The following is a 22,606-nucleotide window of genomic DNA, read 5'->3' on the forward strand; positions in this document are numbered from 1 at the left end:
GCCCATCTGGCCCCGCAGCCCCAGCACTCAGGGGCCTGTGAGAGAGCCGGAGGCTGGTGACCAGCGGCCTGTGAATAATCCAGTGCTTGTCTTACCTCCAAGGCTTCGTAGTACATATTTTTAGCCTCCATATCTGTCTTGCCCGACATCAACCAGGATTTGATCAAATATTCATAAAAACTGTCCCCGAGTCCTCCAACCGAGACGTGGTCTGTGAGGGGAAAGAGGACAAGAACATTAACTCCATCTGCCGCCGGCTCTCCTGGGGCAGGGCCTCGCACACCCACCTGGCCTCAGGGGCCTGGTGCCTGTACGGGTAGGAAGTGGGCATCTCGCCAGCAGTCACCGAACCTGGAACGGGGACTGCAAGGCAGACGCAGCCTGCGACTCGGAGGAAATCCGGGCTGTCTAGAGCGCACTCGTCCTGCACAAAAGTGCATGGGCTCATCCGGCGGGTGCTATAAATCACCTCGCCTTAGCAGGCCGGGGACGGTGGGGCCTCTGGTTATTAACTGTAAGTGAGTTGCATTTCTTTACAAAGATAATCTGGTGGCAGGGAGTTCAGAGGTTTTTATTACCCAGTGACAAACATGATAATTAATGCTGGGTAGCTTCATAAAAGGCCATGGGAAAGAGGAGGAAAAACCTTAATTTAGCTGGCCAAGCCCTCAAGTAGAGCCACTCTGGAAACACTGAGTTTAAATTTAGCAAATTGGGATAAATGGAGTTCAAAGGAGCAGGAAAGAGAAGAATTGCGTCGCAACACCCCCTCTCTGCCCTGGTGGCCCCTGCCTGCTGGACAGTGGGCCAGCGAAGGAGCAGGGCCTCACAGGCTGTGGCCGAGCCCAGAAGTCTCTCCACCCAGGGCCGTCCCAGGAGGAAGGCGGGTTGCCCGAGGAACACTTCACCGCAGATGCAAGACAGAAAACGCTTCATTCCTAGGCTTTGACAATTGACAACGGGGAAACGTAAAGGCACTTGATAGATTTAACAAAGAACAAACCAGTTCTGTGTTCTGATTCACTTAAGCAGAGAAACAGAGAGCAGAAAGAAAATGGGGGTGGACCGAAGGCGGGGTGGGGGAATGGGCAGAGTGTTTTCAACTCCTCAGCAGAAGAAGGGGGCCAAGAGAGAGGGGAGAGGGAAAGTGGGTGGGGGGAGGAGGGACAGAAAGAGAGAGAGAACACACCAACAGCTACCATTTATTGTGGGCCAGGAGCCTCACTGTATTATTTATAACTTAATCTTCCAGGGCACCCTGCAAGGTACATGCTATCGACCCCATTTCCCAGGTGGGAGAACGGAAACTGGGCCTAAATGGCTCATCCAAGACCATCAAGCGGGTGAAGGGCAGAGCCTCACCTTCCGCAGCTGCACACAGTCAACCAGAGAGTGAAGACAGAGACACGCAGAGAAAGAAAGACAAGTGTGAGGACCAAGGGACCAAAAGACAGGGCGAAGACAGATGGGAGCCAGGAATGGGGGTCGAGAGGAGGCCAGCCACACGGTACACCTGCCCTTCAGGCCCCCTCCAGCCCTGATCCATAAATAAGTCCTGGCCCAGCAAGGGTTCCAGAACGGACCAGCATCTGCAAAAATTGGAACAGACAGGATGAAGCATGTGCTTTGGGGAGGAGCTGGAAGGGGCCAGGCTGGGCTGGACTGTGCTCTGGTGTGGAGGGAAGACAGAAGTGGCACCTCTCTTCTTCCTACGTACCCCACAGAAGGGAAGGGCTGGGCCAGGCCTGGCATGTTGAGGAGGGGCAGGTCTGTTGCAGAGGAGGGGTCAGGCTCAGGCTGGAAGTCATGGGTCGGCCTCTGCTCAGAGCCCTTCTCCAGCCCCATCATGGGCACGGCAGCTACGAGCACTGTCACCTCTCGGTGTGGCGCACCCTTCCCACCTCGTCCCCCACCCGGGGGCTCAAGCGTTCTCACAACCCTGCTCACGGTCCCTCCCCATAGGGTGGCCACAGGGATTAAGTGAAACAAGGCCAGCTACCATCAGAAGCCCTCGGCAGCCACACTCCCCTTGGGTGGTGGGCCCACTCTGCCATCAGGTGCCCGCTGGGTGTGTGATGAGTGCCTGTGCACGGGTCTGCCTCCCTTACTAGCCCGTGGGCTCTTTGTGGGGAGGGATTGCATGCGACTCCCGCTCGGTGCTCAGTAACTATACGGTGCACAGAGATGCCCACGGAGTGCTGAGCGGGTGAATGCAAGGGAGGCTTGGGCTCTGCCGGGATGCGAGGCTTGAGCTGTGCCAGGAAGGGCCTCGAATGCCAAGCCAAGGAGTTTAGACACAATCATGCGGTGACGGAGTGTGCGTGTGACAAGGTCCAGGCTTCCTCTGGAGGGACACGCAGGGGAGGGAGCCAGGCCATTAGGGTCCGCGGTGTTGAGATGCGGCTGCCTCTCAGGGGCACTTATGTGGGCGTCTCACACGTGAGGGTCCCACTGCTTTACAGCTTATGTGTGTGGGGTGTGTGGGGAGTGTGTGTCTATGTATGGGGTGTTGGGTGGTGTGTATGTGTGCTGAGTTAATGTGTGTGTGTGTATGTAGGTGAATGTGTGTGTGTGTGTGTGTGTGTGCACTGAGGGGTAGGGGTGTGTGGATGTGTGTAGGGAGAGTGTGTGTGTGTCAAGGAGTGTGGTGTGTAGTGTGTGTGAGGGGACTATGTGTAGTGTGTGGGGTGTGTGCGTGAGGGGAATGTGTGTAATGTGTGGGGTGTGTGTGTGGAATGTGTGTGTGTGGGGAGTGTGTAGTGTGTGAGGGGAGTGTGTATGTGTGTGTGTGGGAGTGTGGGTGATAGGTGTGCGTGTGGGAGTGTGGGTGGTGTGTAGTGTGTGGGTGGTAGGTGTGCGTGTGGGAGTGTGGGTGGTGTGTAGTGTGAGGGAGTGTGGGTGGTGTGCGTGTGGGAGTGTGGGTGGTGTGTAGTGTGTGGGAGTGTGGGTGGTGTGTAGTATGTGTGAGGGAGTGTGGGTGGTGTGTAGTATGTGTGAGGGAGTGTGGGTGGTGTGTAGTGTGTGTGGGAGTGTGGGTGGTGTGTAGTGTGTGGGAGTGTGGGTGGTGTGTAGTGTGTGTGGGAGTGTGGGTGGTGTGTAGTATGTGTGAGGGAGTGTGGGTGGTGCGTAGTGTGTGTGGGAGTGAGTGTGGGTGGTGTGTAGTGTGTATGTGAGTGTGGGTGGTGTGTAGCGTGTGTGTGAATGTGGGTGGTAGGTGTGTGTGTGGGAGAGTGGGTGGTGTGTAGTGTGTGTGGGAGTGAGTGTGGGTGGTGTAGTGTGTGTGAATGTGGGTGGTAGGTGTGTGTGTGGGAGAGTGGGTGATGTGTAGTGTGTGTGGGAGTGAGTGTGGGTGGTGTGTAGTGTGTGTGAGTGTGGGTGGTAGGTGTGTGTGTGGGAGAGTGGGTGATGTGTAGTGTGTGTGGGAGTGAGTGTGGGTGGTGTGTAGTGTGTGTGAGTGTGGGTGGTAGGTGTGTGTGGGGGAGAGTGGGTGGTGTGTAGTGTGTGTGGGAGTGAGTGTGGGTGGTGTGTAGTGTGTGTGAGTGTGGGTGGTAGGTGTGTGTGGGAGAGTGGGTGGTGTGTAGTGTGTGGGGGAGGGAGTGTGGGTGGTGTGTAGTGTGTGTGAGTGTGGGTGGTAGGTGTGTGTGTGGGAGAGTGGGTGATGTGTAGTGTGTGTGGGAGTGTGGGTGGTGTGTAGTGTGTGTGAGTGTGGGTGGTAGGTGTGTGTGTGGGAGAGTGGGTGATGTGTAGTGTGTGTGGGAGTGTGGGTGGTGTGTAGTGTGTGTGAATGTGGGTGGTAGGTGTGTGTGTGGGAGAGTAGGTGGTGTGTAGTGTGTGTGGGAGTGAGTGTGGGTGGTGTGTAGTGTGTGTGAGTGTGGGTGGTAGGTGTGTGTGTGGGAGAGTGGGTGGTGTGTAGTGTGTGGGGGAGGGAGTGTGGGTGGTGTGTAGTGTGTGTGAGTGTGGGTGGTAGGTGTGTGTGTGGGAGAGTGGGTGATGTGTAGTGTGTGTGGGAGTGTGGGTGGTGTGTAGTGTGTGTGAGTGTGGGTGGTAGGTGTGTGTGTGGGAGAGTGGGTGGTGTGTAGTGTGTGGGGGAGGGAGTGTGGGTGGTGTGTAGTGTGTGGGGGAGGGAGTGTGGGTGGTGTGTAGTGTGTGGGGGAGGGAGTGTGGGTGGTGTGTAGTGTGTGGGGGAGGGAGTGTGGGTGGTGTGTAGTGTGTGGGGGAGGGAGTGTGGGTGGTGTGTAGTGTGTGCATGAGGGGAGTGTGTAGTGTATGTATATGTGAGAGGAGTGTGTGTAGTGTGTGTGGGTGTGTGTAGGGGAAGTGTGTGTAATGTGTGTGTGGGGTGTGTGCATAGTGTGTAAGGGGAGTGTGTGCAGGGGAAGTGTATGTAATGTGTGTGTGTGGTGTGTGTGAGGGGAATGTGGATGTAAGGGGAGTGTGGGTGTGTAGGGGAATGTGTAATGTGTGTGTGTGGTATGTGTGAGGGGAGTGTGGATGTGAGGGGAGTGTGGGTGTGTGGGTCTGTGTGTGGGGAGAGTGTATGTAGTATGTGTGTGGGGGAGTGTATGCAGTGTGTGTGTGTGGGGAGTGTATGTAGTGTGTGTGTGGGGGGAGTGTATGTAGTGTGTGTGTGGGGGGAGTGTATGTAGTGTGTGTGTGGGGGGGAGTGTATGTAGTGTGTGTGTGTGGGGGGAGTGTATGTAGTGTGTGTGTGTGGGGGGAGTGTATGTAGTGTGTGTGTGTGGGGGGAGTGTATGTAGTATGTGTGTGTGGGGGGAGTGTATGTAGTGTGTGTGTGTGGGTGGAGTGTATGTAGTGTGTGTGTGTGTAGGGAGTGTATGTAGTGTGTGGGGGGGAGTGTAGTGTGTGTGTGGGGGGAGTGTATGTAGTGTGTGTGTGTGGGGAGTGTATGTAGTGTGTGTGTGTGTGGGGAGTGTATGTAGTGTGTGTGTGTGGGGGAGTGTATGTAGTGTGTGTGTGTGTGTGGGTAGTGTATGTAGTGTGTGTGTGGGGGGAGTGTATGTAGTGTGTGTGTGGGGGGAGTGTATGTAGTGTGTGTGTGGGGCAGTGTATGTAGTGTCTGTGTGGGGGGGAGTGTATGTAGTGTGTGTGTGTGTGGAGTGTATGTAGTGTGTGTGTGTGGGGGAGTGTATGTAGTGTGTGTGTGGGGGGAGTGTATGTAGTGTGTGTGTGTGTGGGGGAGTGTAGTGTGTGTGTGTGTGGGAGTGTATGTAGTGTGTGTGTGGGGGGAGTGTATGTAGTGTGTGTGTGGGGAGTGTATGTAGTGTGTGTGTGGGGGGAGTGTATGTAGTGTGTGTGTGTGTGGGGAGTGTATGTAGTGTGTGTGTGGGGGGAGTGTATGTAGTGTGTGTGTAGGGGGGAGTGTATGTAGTGTGTGTGTGTGGGGGGGAGTGTATGTAGTGTGTGTGTGTGGGGAGTGTATGTAGTGTGTGTGTGGGGGGAGTGTATGTAGTGTGTGTGGGGGGGAGTGTATGTAGTGTGTGTGTGTGGGGGAGTGTATGTAGTGTGTGTGTGTGTGGGGGAGTGTATGTAGTGTGTGTGTGGGGGGGAGTGTATGTAGTGTGTGTGTGTGGGGAGTGTATGTAGTGTGTGTGTGGGGGAGTGTATGTAGTGTGTGTGGGGGGGAGTGTATGTAGTGTGTGTGAGGGGGGGAGTGTATGTAGTGTGTGTGTGTGGGGAGTGTATGTAGTGTGTGTGTGTGGGGGAGTGTATGTAATGTGTGTGTGTGGGGGGGAGTGTATGTAGTGTGTGTGTGTGGGGAGTGTATGTAGTGTGTGTGTGGGGGGAGTGTATGTAGTGTGTGGGGGGGGAAGTGTATGTAGTGTGTGTGTGGGGGGAGTGTATGTAGTGTGTGTGTGTGGGGGGAGTGTATGTAGTGTGTGTGTGGGGGGAGTGTATGTAGTGTGTGTGGGGGGGAGTGTATGTAGTGTGTGTGGGGGGAGTGTATGTAGTGTGTGTGTGTGTGGGGGAGTGTATGTAGTGTGTGTGTGTGGGGGAGTGTATGTAATGTGTGTGTGTGGGGGGGAGTGTATGTAGTGTGTGTGTGTGGGGAGTGTATGTAGTGTGTGTGTGGGGGGAGTGTATGTAGTGTGTGTGGGGGGAAGTGTATGTAGTGTGTGTGTGGGGGGAGTGTATGTAGTGTGTGTGTGTGTGGGGATTGTATGTAGTGTGTGTGTGGGGGGAGTGTATGTAGTGTGTGTGTGGGGGGAGTGTATGTAGTGTGTGTGGGGGGGGAGTGTATGTATGTGTGTGTGGGGAGTGTGTGTAGTGTGTGTGTGTGTGAGGGGAGTGTGAATGTATGTGAGGGGAGTGTGGGTATGTGGGGGAGTGTGTAATGTGTGTGTGTGGTGTGAGGGGAGTGTGGATGTGAGGGGAGTGTGGGTGTGTGGGTCTGTGTGTGTGGGGAGTGTATGTAGTGTGTGTGTGTGTGGGGAGTGTATGTAGTGTGTGTGTGTGGGGGAGTGTATGTAGTGTGTGTGTGTGTGGGGTAGTGTATGTAGTGTGTGTGTGGGGGGAGTGTATGTAGTGTGTGTGTGTGTGAGGGTAGTGTGAATGTATGTGAGGGGAGTGTGGGTATGTGGGGGAGTGTGTAATGTGTGTGTGTGGTGTGAGGGGAGTGTGGATGTGAGGGGAGTGTGGGTGTGTGGGTCTGTGTGTGGGGGGAGTGTATGTAGTGTGTGTGTGGGGGGAGTGTATGTAGTGTGTGTGTGTGGGGGAGTGTATGTAGTGTGTGTGTGTGGGGGGGAGTGTATGTAGTGTGTGTGTGGGGGGAGTGTATGTAGTGTGTGTGTGTGGGGAGTGTATGTATGTGTGTGTGGGGAGTGTGTGTAGTGTGTGTGTGTGTGAGGGGAGTGTGAATGTATGTGAGGGGAGTGTGGGTATGTGGGGGAGTGTGTAATGTGTGTGTGTGGTGTGAGGGGAGTGTGGATGTGAGGGGAGTGTGGGTGTGTGGGTCTGTGTGTGGGGGGAGTGTATGTAGTGTGTGTGTGTGGGGGGAGTGTATGTAGTGTGTGTGTGTGGGGGAGTGTATGTAGTGTGTGTGTGGGGGGGGTAGTGTATGTAGTGTGTGTGTGGGGGGAGTGTATGTAGTGTGTGTGTGTGTGAGGGTAGTGTGAATGTATGTGAGGGGAGTGTGGGTATGTGGGGGAGTGTGTAATGTGTGTGTGTGGTGTGAGGGGAGTGTGGATGTGAGGGGAGTGTGGGTGTGTGGGTCTGTGTGTGGGGGGAGTGTATGTAGTGTGTGTGTGGGGGGAGTGTATGTAGTGTGTGTGTGTGGGGGAGTGTATGTAGTGTGTGTGTGTGGGGGGGAGTGTATGTAGTGTGTGTGTGGGGGGAGTGTATGTAGTGTGTGTGTGTGTGAGGGTAGTGTGAATGTATGTGAGGGGAGTGTGGGTATGTGGGGGAGTGTGTAATGTGTGTGTGTGGTGTGAGGGGAGTGTGGATGTGAGGGGAGTGTGGGTGTGTGGGTCTGTGTGTGGGGAGAGTGTATGTAGTGTGTGTGAGGGGAGTGTGAATGTATGTGAGGGGAGTGTGTAATGTGTGTGTGTCTGGGAGGGATGGTGGGTGGGGTGCTGGTGGGGTGGGTGTGTGTGTGTGTGTATGAGTGTGGTCTTCCCCAACACTGAGGCGGGCTGGGAGAAGTACAGGCACAGTAATGAGAAGACATGGCTCTGCATTAGCTCAAGGTGCACCCCCACCCACTCTGGGCCTCAGTCTCCCCATCTCTAGATGTGTGAAGGGGGCAGGAGCTGGTGTCCCTGAGCCCCAGAACAGAGGCAGGCTCTGCTGCTTGCTGATCGTGCCAATGCCCTTGTCACACCTGGCAGCAGGAGGCTGGGCCACAAGCCTGGAAATCAGCCGATCTAATGCCAGGGAAGCTGCCAGGCTGAAGCTCACACTCCTGTACCTGCCAAGGAGGTCTGGACTTGCCACTTCCCTCCCACAGAAGAAAGTGTGGGATTCAGGCAGTGGACAAGTTACTCAGGAGCCATACGGAGGGGCTGGTGACCCCTTCTCGGCAGCTCTCAGTTCGCAGCGGGTCGACCTCAGGGTCATCCCATTTGTGCTGGGCGCCACTGGGAGCCTGGTGGGTTTATCCTGGGTGTGAAGTCTCAGCAGTAGGACTGTCTTGGGCCTCCCCTGTTGCCCCTGAAGCTCGGTTTCCAGCAGGAGTGGGAAGCCAACAAGAACAGAGGCCTAGGTAACTGAGAGGCAGTCCTAATTCCTTCTTCGTTTCTCTAGGCTGCAATTTCTGTGGTTGCAAATGGGCTACAGTCCCTGCCTGTCCTGCCTTCAGGCTTGCTCTGAAGATTCAAGAAGAGAAAATGATGTGCGTGCACTTAAGCTTATGCAAGGTGGTAATGCTATCGTGTGCTAAAAGAATACTTGTGCACCAAAAAAAAAAAAAAAACTACAGGAAAACTGAGATGACCCTGGGCACCAAGGCCAGGGGAGGAAGGCAGACATTTGGGCGAGCGGGGCGTTATAATCCCCTCTGCTCTTTAGCAGGCCAAGGGCTCAGATTTTATTAATAGGAAACAATTTCCCATATGCGACTGACTTTGCCTAGACCTGCAGCCCCTGGCACAGCCTGAGAAGAAAATTATGCTTCCCGGCATATTTTGCTCCCTTATAATTTGCCAAGGTAACTGTTGAGCTGGGAAGCCCACACCCCTCTCAGCCCTTTTCATGGGTTCCGCTGCCTTGCCCTGGAGCAGCTCAGTCCAGCAGAGGGCTTTATCTCCTTACCCAGTCAGGCCTTGCAATTAAAATCAGCAACTGTTATTGAACTGCCTCTTCCCGTGGCCATAATCTGCAATTCAAGCTTCATTTTCTCCCCATACTTTTGGATTTGCCAGTGTGTTTTGGTTAAAAATACTTTGCATTTCTGTAAGCGGTTTTTACAGGAGGCCACCTGGGGTGAGGTCATCACTGGGGAAAATTCCTGGGTGGAGTTTTCTGGGGGAGACTCGGGTTGGAAGGAAAGGCCTCAGCTGCTTTGCCACAGTGTCCCCAATGCCGCCTCTCTAGGCCCCGCTTGCATTGTTCCCTTTTGGGACAACTCGGATCATCTTTGGAAGATGGAAGTGAAATCTGTTTCCTGCAGCCTTTGACCATTCTTCCTACGCCTCTCCATGGCACACAAAGAATGCATCTCACTCCCTTCTTTCATTTTGCAGGACAGGAAACCAAGGTTCAAAGAGATACAGTGAATTCCCCCCTAAGCCATGCAGTCATTAGACTCATATCCACTTTGCCCCTGAGCCCTCACTGATGTCACAAAAATTGGGTCGGAGGCAGGGGAAAGGGAAGGGGGTCCTTGTTTGCACAGAGACAGTGGGGATGGGGGCTCTGCCAGGTCTTGGGAGGCCCTAGAGGCAGTGCCCATGGAGCCTATCACTGCCAATTCTGGCTGACCATGACCATGTGACCAGGGCCCGTCTCTGCTTCCCAGAGCTGGGCTTCTCAACAGGCATGCGCATTCCAGGGGCCTGGGGGACTTGTCCACATCCTCACACCTAAGGACCCCAAACCCCATTCTGTTGCAGTGGGTGGGGCTGGGGGCTTGTGAATGATGTTCCATGGGTGACTGGCTATTATCTGGCTGAGAAACAAGTCTCTGAACAGAGAACAACTGAAAACTCTGGGACTGAGTCTTTCTTGTAGGTCTAAGATGCACAGGTGAATTCATGATGTCTTTTTTTTTTTTTTTTTTTGGGACAGAGTCTCACTTTGTCGCCCAGGCTAGAGTGCAATGGCGCGGTCTCAGCTCACTGCAATCTCTGCCTCCCGGGTTCAAGCGATTTTCCTGCCTCAGCCTCCTGAGTAGCTGGGACTAGAGACATGTGCCACCACACCCAGCTAATTTTTGTATTTTTAGTAGAGACCGGGTTTCGCCCCGTTGGCCAGGCTGGTCTTGAACTCCTGACCTCGTGATCCACCTGCCTCGGCCTCCCGTCATGCACCTGGATGAATTCATGATTTCTACATTGTTGTGTAGTTTTTTGTTGTTGTTGTTTTGTTTTGTTTTAATTAAAGTTAGAGCCAGGTGTGGTGGCTCATGCCTGTAATCCCAGTACTTTGGGAGGCCAAGGCAGGTGGATCATTTGAGGTCAGGAGTTCGAGACCAGCCTGGCCAATGTGGTGAAACCCTGTCTCTATTAAAAATACAAAAAAGTAGCCAGACATGCTGGCACATGCCTGTAGTCCCAGCTACTCGGGAGGCTGAGTCAGGAGAATCAGTTGAACCTGGGAGGCAGAGGTTGCAGTGAGCCGAGATTCCGCTACTGCACTCCGGCCTGGGTGACAGGGCGAGGCTCTGTCTCAAAAACAAAACAAAACAAAACAAATTGAAGTTGGAAATGGGGAACCTGATCAAAGGGGCTGGGAAAGGATGCCTGGCCTCTCTTGGAGCCACTTCTAGGATGGATGACTCCACTTGGGACCCTCCCGAGAGCCTGGGGTAAAATGCAGGAGGCTCCTGCAGCAGGATAGGAGATGGAAAGCTGCAGCACTGACGGCGCCAGATAAGGTAGGTAGGATGTGGAAAACACAGGGCAGGCCTTCAGTAAACAGCAGCCATCACACCCGGCACCACAGCAGCGGACAACCACGGGCAAGCCCCCAGGATGCGTGGGAAGGCAAGTGGTGTCCAGGAGCACCGAGAGAATGCCTTGCTGGCTGCACAGCTCTGACAAACACATCCTCACTCAGCCCAGGGGCCTGGCAGGGTCTTCCTAGGAAGCCTGGGCAGGAACCTGCTGAATGAGGGGCAGTGGCGTCTCTGTACTCACGTTGCACCCAGTTCCCACTCACTGGGCTGAGGAAGTTGGGGTAGAGGCCAAACGGCTTTTCAATCTTTCTGAGGACCTTGCGGATGTTCCTGACCTGCCGAGAGACAGACACCAAATGAGCCTTCATGCTTCCGAAGAAGCCAACTGCACCCAGCCGGCTGAGGATGGGAGGCAGCTGGTTCAGATGCACGTAGGAAACCTTACGAGGAGGCAGGAAGGGAGAGCTGCCCAATGGACTGCAGACTCCAACCCGGGGGTGGTGACATGGCCTTGCCCTGGTGCCACGTGCAGGGTGTGGCAGGGCCTGATCCATAAGCCTCTCCACTGACTGCTCTGCCTGGTGCCTGGACAGTCTCACCCCAGAACCACTGCCTGGCCAACTCCTACCCCACCCTACTCTCAACACGTCCTCATTGCTTGCTGCTTTAGGGGTCCTTTTTGAGGGGTTCTTTCGGGGAGGGTTTTTTTTGTTTTGTTTTGAGACAGAGTAGCACTCTGTCACTCAGGCTGGAGTGCAGTGGCATGATCTCGGCTCACTGCAACCTCTGCCTCCCAGGTTCAAGCAATGTTCACGCCTCAGCCTCCTGAGTAGCTAAGATTACAGGTCTGTGCCACCACACCCGGCTAATTTTTATATTTTTAGTAGAGACAGGGTTTCACCATGTCAGTCAAGCTGGTCTCAAACTCCTGACCTTTTTTTTTTTTTTTGAGACAGAGTCTCACTCCATCACCCAGGCTGGAGTGCGGTGGCACAATCTCAGCTCACTGCAACCTCTGCCTCCTGGGTTCAAGTGATTCTCCCATCTCAGCCTCCTCAGTAGCTAAGACTACAGGCATGCACCACGCCTGGCTAATTTTTGTATTTTTAGTAGAGATGGGGTTTCGCCATGTTGGCCAGGCTGGTCCTGAACTCTTGACCTCAAGTGATCCACCAGCCTCGGCCTCCCAAAGTGCTGGGATTATAGGTGTGAGCCACTGTGCCTGGCCTACGGAGGGTTCTTTTAAAGGTGGAGTTAAGTGACAGTAGCTCATTTGTTAGCTTTAGGTAAAACTGCCTTGCTAATAGGTCAAAAATGGTCAAATCCAACAATCCCACTATTGGGTATATATCCAAAGGAAATGACATCAGTATGTTGAAGAGATTACCTATATTCCTGTGTTCATGGCAGCATTATTCAAATAGGCAAGATATGGAATCAACCTAAGTGTCCATCAACAGATGAATGAATAAAGAAAATGTGGTATAGCCAGGCATGGTGGCTCACGCCTGTAATCCCAGCACTTTGGGAGGCCAAGGGAGGTGGATCACTTGAGGCCAGGAGTTTGAGACCAGTTGTGGCAACATGGTGAAACCCCATTTCTACTAAAAATACAAAAATTAGCCAGGCATGGTGGCACAGGCCTGTAATCTCAGCTACTCGGGAGGTGGAGGCAGGAGCACTGCTTGAACCTGGGAGGCAGAGGTTGCAGTGAGCAGAGATGGCGCTATTGTACTCCAGCCTGGATGCTGTTTAAAAAAAAGAAAGAAAGAAAAGAAAATGTGATATAGTATAGGCTAGGGGTGGTGGCTCACTCGTATAATCCCAGCACTTTGGGAGGCTGAGTTGGACAGATTGTCTGAGCCCAGGAGTTTGAGACCAGCCTGGGTAATATGGCGAAACCGTCTCTACAAAACATACAAAAATTAGCTGGGTGTGATGGCACATTCTTGTAGTCCCAGCCAGTCAGGAGGCTGAGGTAGGAGGATCATTTAAGCCCAGGAGATTGAGGCTGGAGTGAGCTATAATCATGCCATTCCACTTCAGCCTGGGCAACAGTGAGACCCTGCCTCAAAAAAAAAAAAAAAAAAAAAAAAAAAAAAGGAAAGAAAATGTGGTATACACAATGGAATATAATTCAATCTTAAAACAGAAAGAAATTCTGTCATTTGCAACATGTATGAACCCAGAAGATATTGTGTTAAGTGAAATACGCCGGGCCAGAAAGACAAATACTTGATCTCACTTATACGTGGAACGTAATAAAGTTGAACTCATCGAAGTAGAGAGTAGAGGCCGGGTGGCGTGGCTCACGCCTGTAGTCCCAGCACTTTGGGAGGCTGAGGTGGGCAGATCACTTGAGGTCAGGAGTTTGAGACCAGTCTGAACAACATGGTGAAACTCTGTCTCTACTAAAAATACAAAAATTACCTGGGCATGGTGGTGGGCACCTGTAATCCCAGCTACTCAGGAGGCTGAGGCAGGAGAATCGCTTGAACCTGGGAGGCGGAGGTTGCAGTGAGCTGAGGTTATGCCACTGCACTCCAGCCTGGGTGACAGAGAGACTCCGTCTCAAATAAAAAAAAAAAAAAAAAAAAAAAGAAGTAGATGTAGAGAGTAGAATGGTGGTTACCAAGGGTTGGGGAGACGCTGATCAAAGGATATAAAATTTCAGTTAGGAGGAATTAAGTTTAAGAGATCAGCCGGGTGCGGTGGCTCGCGCCTGTAATCCCAGTACTTTGGGAGGCCGAGGCAGGCGGATCACGAGGTCAGGAGATCGAGACCATTCTGGCTAACACGGCGAAACCCCGTCTCTACTAAAAATACAAAAAACTAGCCGGGCGTAGTGGCGGGCACCTGTAGTCCCAGCTACTTGGGAGGCTGAGGCAGGAGAATGGCGTAAACCCGGGAGGCGGAGCTTGCAGTGAGCCCAGACTGTGCCACTGCACTGCAGCCTGGGCAACAGAGCAAGACTCTGTCTCAAAAAAAAAAAAAAAAAAAAAGTTTAAGAGATCTTTGGTATAAGACATGATGACTGTAGTTCATAACAATGTATTATATTCTTGAAAACTGCTTAGTGCTAAGTGTTGCTAACTTAAGTATTCTGGCCATTTAAAAAACAGTAAGTATATAAGGCAATCAAAAAAGGTCCAATATTGGCAGTTTCATATGGCCCAGTCTAGTAATATGCTATTTTATCTGATATCCTGGAATCATTTCAGGGAAGAGGCTTGGGCTCCTGAATAACCCATGCCCTAACAGGCATTTCAGGGTTTTAATAAAAAGAGTAATAATTATAAAAAGCAATGACAGCTGTTAACCTTTCTCAGTTCCGTTGAGCCAGATCTGTTATATACATTATCGCCAACCCTTATAACCGAGACAAGGGATTATCTCAGTGTAACAGACAAGAAACCTGAATCTCAGATAGGTTTGGTGACTTGCTGATGGCCACCTGGTCCTTAAGTGGCAGAGCCAGGACGTGAATGAATTCTGACAACATAAACCATACATATTCCTGCCCGACACAGGGCAGCACTGGGCCAATGCAGATCAGGGTGGTAACCATGGAGCAGAGGCTGCCCCAGCTGGAGCAGGAAGAGGCTGGGTTTGCAACCTTTGGGACTCTAAAGGTGAGAAGTGGAATCCAGGAGGGCTTTATCCATAGTGCCTGCTCTCCGACAATGGTTAAATCCTACTCAGCACATCCTAGCCAGCACAAGACCCCTCGGGAGAGAAAGGCCCTTGGGACCACCCTGTCTCATGTTGATAGAGTTATGTGTGTACAGGGCCGGGAGTGCGGGACAGCCACCTTTCTGAGTCAGACCTTCCTTTCCAGGCGACAGCACTTGGCTTTGCCACGTCAGACTTCATATCCATTTATGTTAACGAAGTCCATTACCGGGACAGGAATGTGCTTGTACCTGAGTTACTCTCGACTGTCCTGGTGGTGAGCAGTGAAGCAGACTAAATTGGCTCCCCTGGAGAGTGCGGGCGCTTCTAGAATTTGGGCCAATTTGTTGACTGCCAATAATTGCCTCTGTGGGAGGCATGATTGGGGGATGAAAATAGCCAGAGTATGTAAATGTAGAGGAGACAGAGACAGACAGATGGACTCTAGAGCAAAAGCCTGCAGCCTGCTCTATCAATCTGGTCTGGAAGGAGCCAGCACGTCCTGGACTTCAATCATGGCTTTATCACTGACCAGCTGGATGGCCCAGGGCAAGTGACTTGACCTCTCTGAGTCTTAGTTTCCTCCTCTGTAAATATGGGAGCACCAGGAAGACCCACCTCACAGGGTTGTTGGGAGGAGTGGAGCTATTATAATGTGCCTAGCACATAGTGGGTGCTCAGGCAGGGGTAGCTATTACTCCAGAATAACCAGGGACTGGAGTGAGTTCCCTGAACCACTCCATTCCGAGCTGGTCAGAACCTTCCTAGAGGAGTCTGACTTAAGAGCAATGGAAACAGGGAGGTTGGGGGATGGGACTTGGAGGTGGGGAAGGATCAGAAAATAAGAGCTACCAGGAAGTGAGGTTAAACTCACTGCACGAGCTTTCAAACGGGGGAGTTTCAGGGAGGCAGAGTCCCTCTCAATGTAAGGAAAACACTTTTGAAGGAAGGGCTGCCAGGAGGATGAGCTGTTAAGGGTGGCAGTGAGCTCCTTGTCAGCAAAAGTAATCAAGAAGAGGCTGAACAGCTCTTCTTGAGCTTCTTAAGGACACTCAGGTGGACTCCTACATTGAGTAAGTAGTGCTCCCAAACCATGCGTCAAAAAGCACATGAATGCGTATTAAAAATGTAGATGCCTGGCCCTGGAGCGAAGCCCAGAAATCTGTTTCCTCACAGCTGAGCCAGGTGATGCTTTGAGGCTGGATGGCGACATGATACTGGGAGCCATGGGGTAGCTGTGGGAATCGATCATCTCCCAGTTGCCAAGCTGGGAGCTGTGGCGTAGAGGTGGGAATCTATCAGTCATCTCCCAGCTCCCATACTGGTCTAAGAGGCGGGCATTCCAGGGGGAAGACAAGGCTTTGGGAGTGGCGCCGCCACAAAGTTTTCCCTGGAGGGCTCTAGAGGATGGGCAGGGCTTCCATCTCCCCAGGCAGCCCTCAGGGAGGGACCGTAGCTGCTGGAGCCTGAGTGCCATCTGAGGGAGGTGTGAGCACTTCCCTTCTTTGGATTTAAGATCAGACCTACAGCGACCCTTCCAGGTAGTGGGGACTGCCCAAGGCCAGTTATGGGCAGCTGTCAGGGCTGACTGGTGCTCTCAGCTTCCCGTGTGGCCTTGAACAGCAGGAATGAACAGTTGGGGCATCTGCCATGGCAGGGTATTGCCATGCCAGCCTGTTGACGGCATGAGCTAAACAGGCACAGGGAAGAAGGCAGGCAGATCTCACATGGAAAAGCTAAACATCTCTGGAAAGGGGACTTCTGCACCAGGTGGCCAATTCCTGCCAATGCAAGGTGGTGCCTAGATTTCAGTTGCACTTTCTCCAGACTTCACATATGGGTGGTTGCCACTGAGCTGACGCAGACCAGTGAGAACCTTTTCCCCAGCAGAATTTTGTCTCTGCCTTTCCCTCTGTAGAATCTTACTGACTCTGCGTGCTCACCTTCCCTGCCACCTGGCGTTAGGGCACAGGTGGATGCTATTTGCTATCTTAGCGGTAGCTTGGGCTCCCGGGCTCCCCACTGCCCTCCTGCTGATCCACGAGGGAGGACACATTCGCCTCTGAAAACCCCGTGGCAGCTGCACGCTCATCCCTCTGCTCGGCAGGAAGAAGGTGGGAGCTGTTTGGGAGGGAGTGGGGAGGAGACTTGCCTTTTCAGCGAAGACCTGGTTGCCAGAGAGCTCGGTGAGGTGTAAGAATTCCAAGTGCAGGGATCCAAACTCCGCCAAGATGCTGCTGCTGCCGGCCGTGGCCCAGCCCCAGCTCCCGCTGAAAAGACAGAAGCAGCCCCCATCATCCCCCCGCTGGCCAGGCCGGCTCCTCTGCTGAGAGTAACGGCAGCTGCTCGGTGGGGGCACCTACTACGTGCCAGGCACGGAACCAGGAGCTTTTGCCGTACAATTCCAGTGAATCCTCCTGATGAGGACACTGAGATAAAGTAACTCACTGAAGGTCATTTGAACCCAGGCCTGACTTGGAATATTCTCTGTTCCATCATCAAGCAACCCCTGTAAGAGTTAGGAACTCAAGACCTGGTACAAGAGTTATGCTGAATTTACAGATGATGTGGTTAATGCCGTCGGGGACCACAAAGACCCCACAGAACACCCAGTTGCTGTCCTCTGGCTGAAGGCGCCGGATGGCTCACAACCACTGGTGGTTCTGCATGTGGAGGATAAACAGTGCTGTGATTCGGGTGCAAATGGGGCCCATGAAAAGCAGTGCCCTGCCTAGCTCTTTCCCTCTCCCAGCACCCTGTCAGTGCTGCCCACGGACACGAAACGGCCCCGGCCTGGAATTTCATGGAACCTACATGAGACAGGCAGGGAGTTCTGGTGTGACCACACATCTGGAGCTGTGTGCTTTCAAAGACAAAGAATGCAGAGGCTGGATCCTGGTTAATCCTCACAGCTGCCCCTTTTGCAAATGGGGTAAACAAGGCACAGGACAGTGATGTCCCCCGCCTGAGATCACACAGTAATTCGAAGAGCTGGGATCCAGCGCTGGCTCTGACGCCAGAGCCTGTGCTAACTGCTGTGCAGCTTGCTTCTCTTTTGATCACAGGATAGGGAACAAGGACACTGCCTTTCCAGGAGCATTCATTTACAGTCTCCCTGAGATCTGGAGCCAGAAGGTGCAGGTTCAAGTGTCACTCAGCTGGAGACCTTGGGCAAACCACTTAATCCTTGCTTGCCTCAGTGCCTGCCTCCGTAAGACACGGCAAAGGTGATGCCTCCATCTCCTAGGTTCATGCCTCCTCCTTCCTGGGCTTTTGTGGGGATAAAGAGGAAAAGAGGGTGCAGAATGGGGGTGGTTCTGGGCAAGCTGCTCCCCCTCCCTGCGCCTCAGTCTCCTCTATGTATCATGATTATCTTTCCTGTGGGACATTTAGGACAACTAGGGGCACACGGTCTCTGCAGGAAGGCTGTGGACAGAGGTGGGGCAGAGCAGGGTGGAGTGACGTCCTCCCATTTGTAGCGGCTCTGAGGTGCAGTTAGTGTGGGACAGGTTGAGGGACGGGCTCTGCCAGGGGCACTCTGCTTCCTTGCTGCTGGTCGCACTGCCCTCCCAGGAACTGGCCCGTCTGCCCCTCTGTCTCCATGGACGGACTTAGGAAGGCAGGCGTGGGTGTGTGGAGGTCACTGTTTGCCACTTGAGGGGTGCTGCTTTTCCTGGGGTAGGGCTGGGGCTCCCCTGATGCTGCTGTTCTCTCTTAACTCCGTTCTTGGGGCTGGATGTGGTTTCTGGGAAAGTAGGGACACTTACCAGCCTCCCAGCTTCTGGGAACAGATGGAGGACTCAGGTTTTGAGATCTTTGGGGTCAGGTGACCTCAACACATGTAGAGACAGCCACCCCCTTCATCCTGGCTTGGGGCAGGGGACAGTGGGGGAGGGATGGGTTGCACAGGAGGGGAAACTTGGCTCCTGATCTGAATAAACAAAAGAACTTCCATTTATTGAGCTGCTATAATGTGCCAGGCACTGGGGCAAGCAGTTTACATCATTACTTCATTGAAAGCCCATAACATAAAGCATCATTCATACCCCTATGCAAAGGAGGAAACTGAGGCTCACACAGGGAAGTGAAGTGTTTGAGGTCAGAGGCAGAAGATGATGGAGACAAGATTCAAACAGGTCTGCTGGGCCTCCCACCCTAAGACGGCCCTGCACTCACCCAGAGGGAAAGAGGGAGCTGCCATCCTGCCCCCTCTCTGTCCCTCTTCCCCCAAGGCTAGCTGAGACTTCTCTCTCCAGCTTGTGATCTCAGTGAGTCTCAGAGAGCTTCCTGAATAATTCATTCTTCCTGTATTCTCAGGGAAGTTTAAAGTAGGAAAAAGCCACCAGCCCTCCAGCTGTCTTTTGTTCTCATTTTCCTCCACGTGGGCCTCTCCTTCCTCTCTCCCACTCCCACACGCTCACCCTCCCGAGTGGGCTTCCTGTGGTGGAGACGCCCTGGCAGACAAGTGAGCCGGCCTGGGCAGAGGCGGGCAGGTGGCTGGGTGCCTTTCCTCTCCTGCCCAGCTTCCAATGCTGGCTTCTCCGGGTCCCAGCAAGGTGACCTCGGGCAGGTTGGTTAACTTCCCTAGAACTCAGTTTCCTCATCCCTTAAGTGACAGCACCCACACTTCATAGAGTTATTGTGAGGTATAAATTATGCATGTAAGTATTGTCATTTTTATCATTATGTAATTATGCACATGTAAATGTTGTTGTTACTAAGTTTCTAATCTGTGCTAGGTGGTTCTGGTGGTTCTTATTTTACCTTCACAACCAACTTCGGAGGTAGATACCATTATCTTTATTTCATAGAATGAGGGCGAGGCCACACAGTAAGTGGTAGAACTGAATCCAATTCCAAATCCTAGGTGTTCTGTGCCCCAAATGCATCTGCTCTGGGCAGCATCCCAGAGACCAGGAGGTCCTCTGCTCAGCCCTGAGAGCCAATGGGCCAGCAGGAAGCTCTGCCCTCCTCTCCCAGCCTTTCAAGTGCAAGTGGGCGCAGAGCCTGTGTGTTCTCTTTCCTGGCAGGAGGGGGCTGCTCCACAATGCCCCTCCCCACCCTGGCTATAGCTTCTAGGCAGGTACACTCATGAGTATGGTGTAATCATCAACTTTGGAGGCAGACAGACTGGGCTTCTAATTAAGTTTGCTTTGCTGCTGTGTGACCTCAGGTAAGTTACCTCACCTCTCTGAGCCTCAGTTTCTTTACTGGTAAAATGGAGTCCCTGTGGTTGCTGTAAGGTTGAAAAGACAATCCGTGTCACGTGCTCACGTGATGCCTGACGCACAGTGACTTCTCACCAGACATTTGCGATTGTGAAGACATGTCTATTTGTGTGTGGCGGAAGCATGCACGTGTAAACGGATATTCGTTTGTGAATGTGTGTGCCTGTGTATGGTTGCCAGCGTGTCTGCGACAAAGGCCAGCTTGTGTATCCGGGCCTTTATGATCTATAAGGGTGGCAGGAGAGTGTTTGCATGTGTGTGAGAGAGCATGAGTGAAAGAGACCGACTTGGCTGCAGACGGTCCTTGCACGGGCCGTCGTCACTCTCCCAGGCAGTCCAGTGTCCCTGAAGGTCCCAGGTCAGGCTGGCCCTGCCTCAGTCTCCCAGGCTGGTCTGTGCAGACACCATGGAGGAGGTGCAGCTCAAACCTGCTGGGGAATGGCCTCCCCTCAGGGTCCTTCCTACCCTGATGTGTAGGGCAGGGCTGGTTACCTATTCTCCTGGAGGGCCCACGTTCTTGCCCCTCCTGTCGGGGCTGCCCACAGTGAGCCCTGCCGGGGGCAGGTGCAACAACAGTAGCCCAGCTCCTGCCAGGAGGCCCCCTCTGAAGAGCAAACTCAGTGCCACATGGGCCCATACAGCCCTGCCACTCTCCGAGGCAGGCATTTTTAGCAACAGCCTCTCTTACCAAGAACAAAAAGGGGGATGTTGCCAGGAAATACACATGAACGCACATGGCATGGAGAACACACAAACAGCCTAAAAGCAAACGCACTTCCTTAATCAGAAATGTCAGGATTCGTGTCAGATCAGGTCCCTGCTCTGAGAGACCTAGGGAAGGGCTAGGGACAGAAGAGGAAAGGATGCCCCCAACGAGGTCCTACCCCAGACCCGGGGAGGGGGAGCCAGAGGACAGTGTGTGTGTGTCTGGGCTTCATGACAGCTGGCCGTGTCTCTCCAGGATCAGGGTTTATGGAAGAGGGATCTGAGCAGAGATCCAAGAGTCCAGCTCTGAGGAGTCAACCCTGGCATCGAGACCGGGATTTCTCCAGCCCCTGAGAGCACCCCCCTCCCTGGCCTATGGTGAGATTCCAGTGAGCTCACACCCTGGGAATTCTTCCCGACCACACGGAGGACAGTTGATGAAGATGCTGAACATGCCAAGCCCTCTTTTTGCAAGACCAGAGAAAGGTGGTGAAGCCCTTGAGGCTGACATGAAGGGTGGAACCTCCCCAGGACAGTGACCGGAGCTACAGGTCCTCCAACCAGAGCCCAGGGCCCCTGCCTCTCCTCCTGGACAGCTGGCTGAAGCTTCTGTTGGGTTGAGAGCCCTGAGATAAGAAATCACTTCGGGAGATGGGATGGGAAGTCTGGTACGGTGGAACATCACAGCCTTCCTAGGGTCGGGGTTGTTGGAGGGCCTCGAGGATGGCCCCAGAGAGCTGCTGGGTGCCCAGGGATGTGGCTTCTAGTAAGTAGCTCCATGCAGCACAGGGACAGTGGCTAGGGCTCCTTGAGAGCTAGGCTCCTGTCCGGGAGGGCTGGGATCCTGAGATCTCCTAGCAGCTTCGGGGACCTCCTCACTGGGGGAGGAGGAGGGTGTGATGTGCCTGCTGGCTCTGGAACCCCAATGGGGGAAGAGAGTGTTTGGGGCCACTGTGGAGGGCTCTTAAGACAGCACTGTGGGATGTCCAGAGGAACTGCCCCTGCCCACCCCAGGAGGTTCAGGCTTATGTGGACTAAACCCTGAGACCCAGGTTTGGTGACAAACACCTGTCCAGGAAAGTCGTTGGCACTTTTACTGTGCCACTGACTCACTGTGGCTCCCAAAGCAGGTATGGTCCTCTCCCTGAGCCTCAGTTTCTACATCATAAAAGAACGAGCTTGACAAAGGTGGTTCCAAGGGTCCTCCCTCCTGCTTGCCTGCCCACTGCCCCTGGAGCCTCCTCACCAGCCCCACCCAGAGAAGACATACAAGCGGCAGGCATGGTCGCAGCAAAGCCCCAGTGGGGAACGAGATGGCGTCCTACCTTTTGAAGCTCACCACGCCCTTTGGGATTCCTGTGGGGGTGTTGAACGCCGGCAGGAGCTTCTCTCCCAGCCTGATGGCCTTTATTCGGAACACCTGTAAAGGAAGGGGGTCAAAGGGCTTTCGACTCCAGGCTGGGTGAGGGAAGATCAACCCCAGAACTGCTGCAGGCAGGATGAACCACCCAGGGCTGCAGGCCTAGAGTGGGCGGCAGTGCTGCAGCCCACCAGCCCGGCCCTTCCAACTGCTAGCCACGTGGACTTGGGCAAGGTACTTCTGAGCCTCAGCTTTTGTCCATAAAATACGATAATATTGGCCTTCTTACAGAGTTGTTGGGAGAAATGAAAATTAGATAATTGTGGCAAAGCATCTACCACAGTGTCAGGACTCTGGTGGCAAAGGCTGGATGCTGCTCATTGGGACGGGGTGGCTACTGGGAAGATGAGGGAGAAAGCAGTGAGGTGCCGGGGGCGGGGGGCACCTCCAAGTCCAGATGAAGACCTGGCAGAAACGGGCCGGTCTCCAAAGGTCCGTGCCTGCCCACACTGCAGGACGATACCACAGGCAGAGGGCATGGGAATGGGTAGTGCCATTCGGACAGACTGTCAAGAGCACTGGACTGGGAGCCAAGACCACCCTCAGGTTCCAGAGACCACTTCCTCCTGGGTGACAGTTTCCCTCTTCCTGCATAACAGCAGTGGACAGGCCTGTCCCACTTTGACATCCTGATCCTGCCCACCGTTCCTATTTCACAGACGGGGAATGAAGGGAGAGGGTGAGTAGCTTATCCTCAACCATCCACAGGATAGCAAGGGAGCCACAGGGAGATCCCAGGCGTCACGGCCCCTGCCTGAGGCTCGGACCCCTTCAAACTGTTCTGAGATGTCTGATTAATTCAAAAGGACCTGTGACCTTCTGACCCAGCCGTTTCCTGCCTGGGAATTTATTCTGAAGAAATAATCGAGAATGTTGTAAAGATTTATTTATGGCTGGGCGCGGTGGCTCAAGCCTGTAATCCCAGCACTTTGGGAGGCCGAGACGGGCGGATCACGAGGTCAGGAGATCGAGATCATCCTGGCTCACACGATGAAACCCCATTTCTACTAA

General features: G+C 53.4%; 1 protein-coding gene across 5 annotated transcripts in view; it reads right to left on the reverse strand.

The window, feature by feature from the left end:
- The window catches only part of MAN1C1 (mannosidase alpha class 1C member 1), a 191,637-nt gene that overhangs the window by 29,908 nt on the left and 139,123 nt on the right, over positions 1 to 22,606 (reverse strand). For 4 of the 5 annotated variants that reach the window (XM_065527407.2, XM_005544389.4, XM_074016296.1 and 1 more), the window contains 4 exons: positions 21,501 to 21,595; positions 16,395 to 16,512; positions 10,812 to 10,905; positions 96 to 211 (listed from right to left, as the gene is read on the reverse strand). In XM_065527407.2, coding sequence (XP_065383479.1) covers positions 96 to 211; positions 10,812 to 10,905; positions 16,395 to 16,512; positions 21,501 to 21,595 — 423 coding nt within the window. Of the gene's footprint in view, positions 1 to 95; positions 212 to 10,811; positions 10,906 to 16,394; positions 16,513 to 17,947; positions 18,174 to 21,500; positions 21,596 to 22,606 lie in introns of those variants that run through there. The other variant, XM_074016301.1, reaches the window with a different exon arrangement.

This window comes from Macaca fascicularis, chromosome 1 (assembly GCF_037993035.2).
Source record: "Macaca fascicularis isolate 582-1 chromosome 1, T2T-MFA8v1.1".
Lineage (NCBI taxonomy): Eukaryota > Metazoa > Chordata > Mammalia > Primates > Cercopithecidae > Macaca > Macaca fascicularis.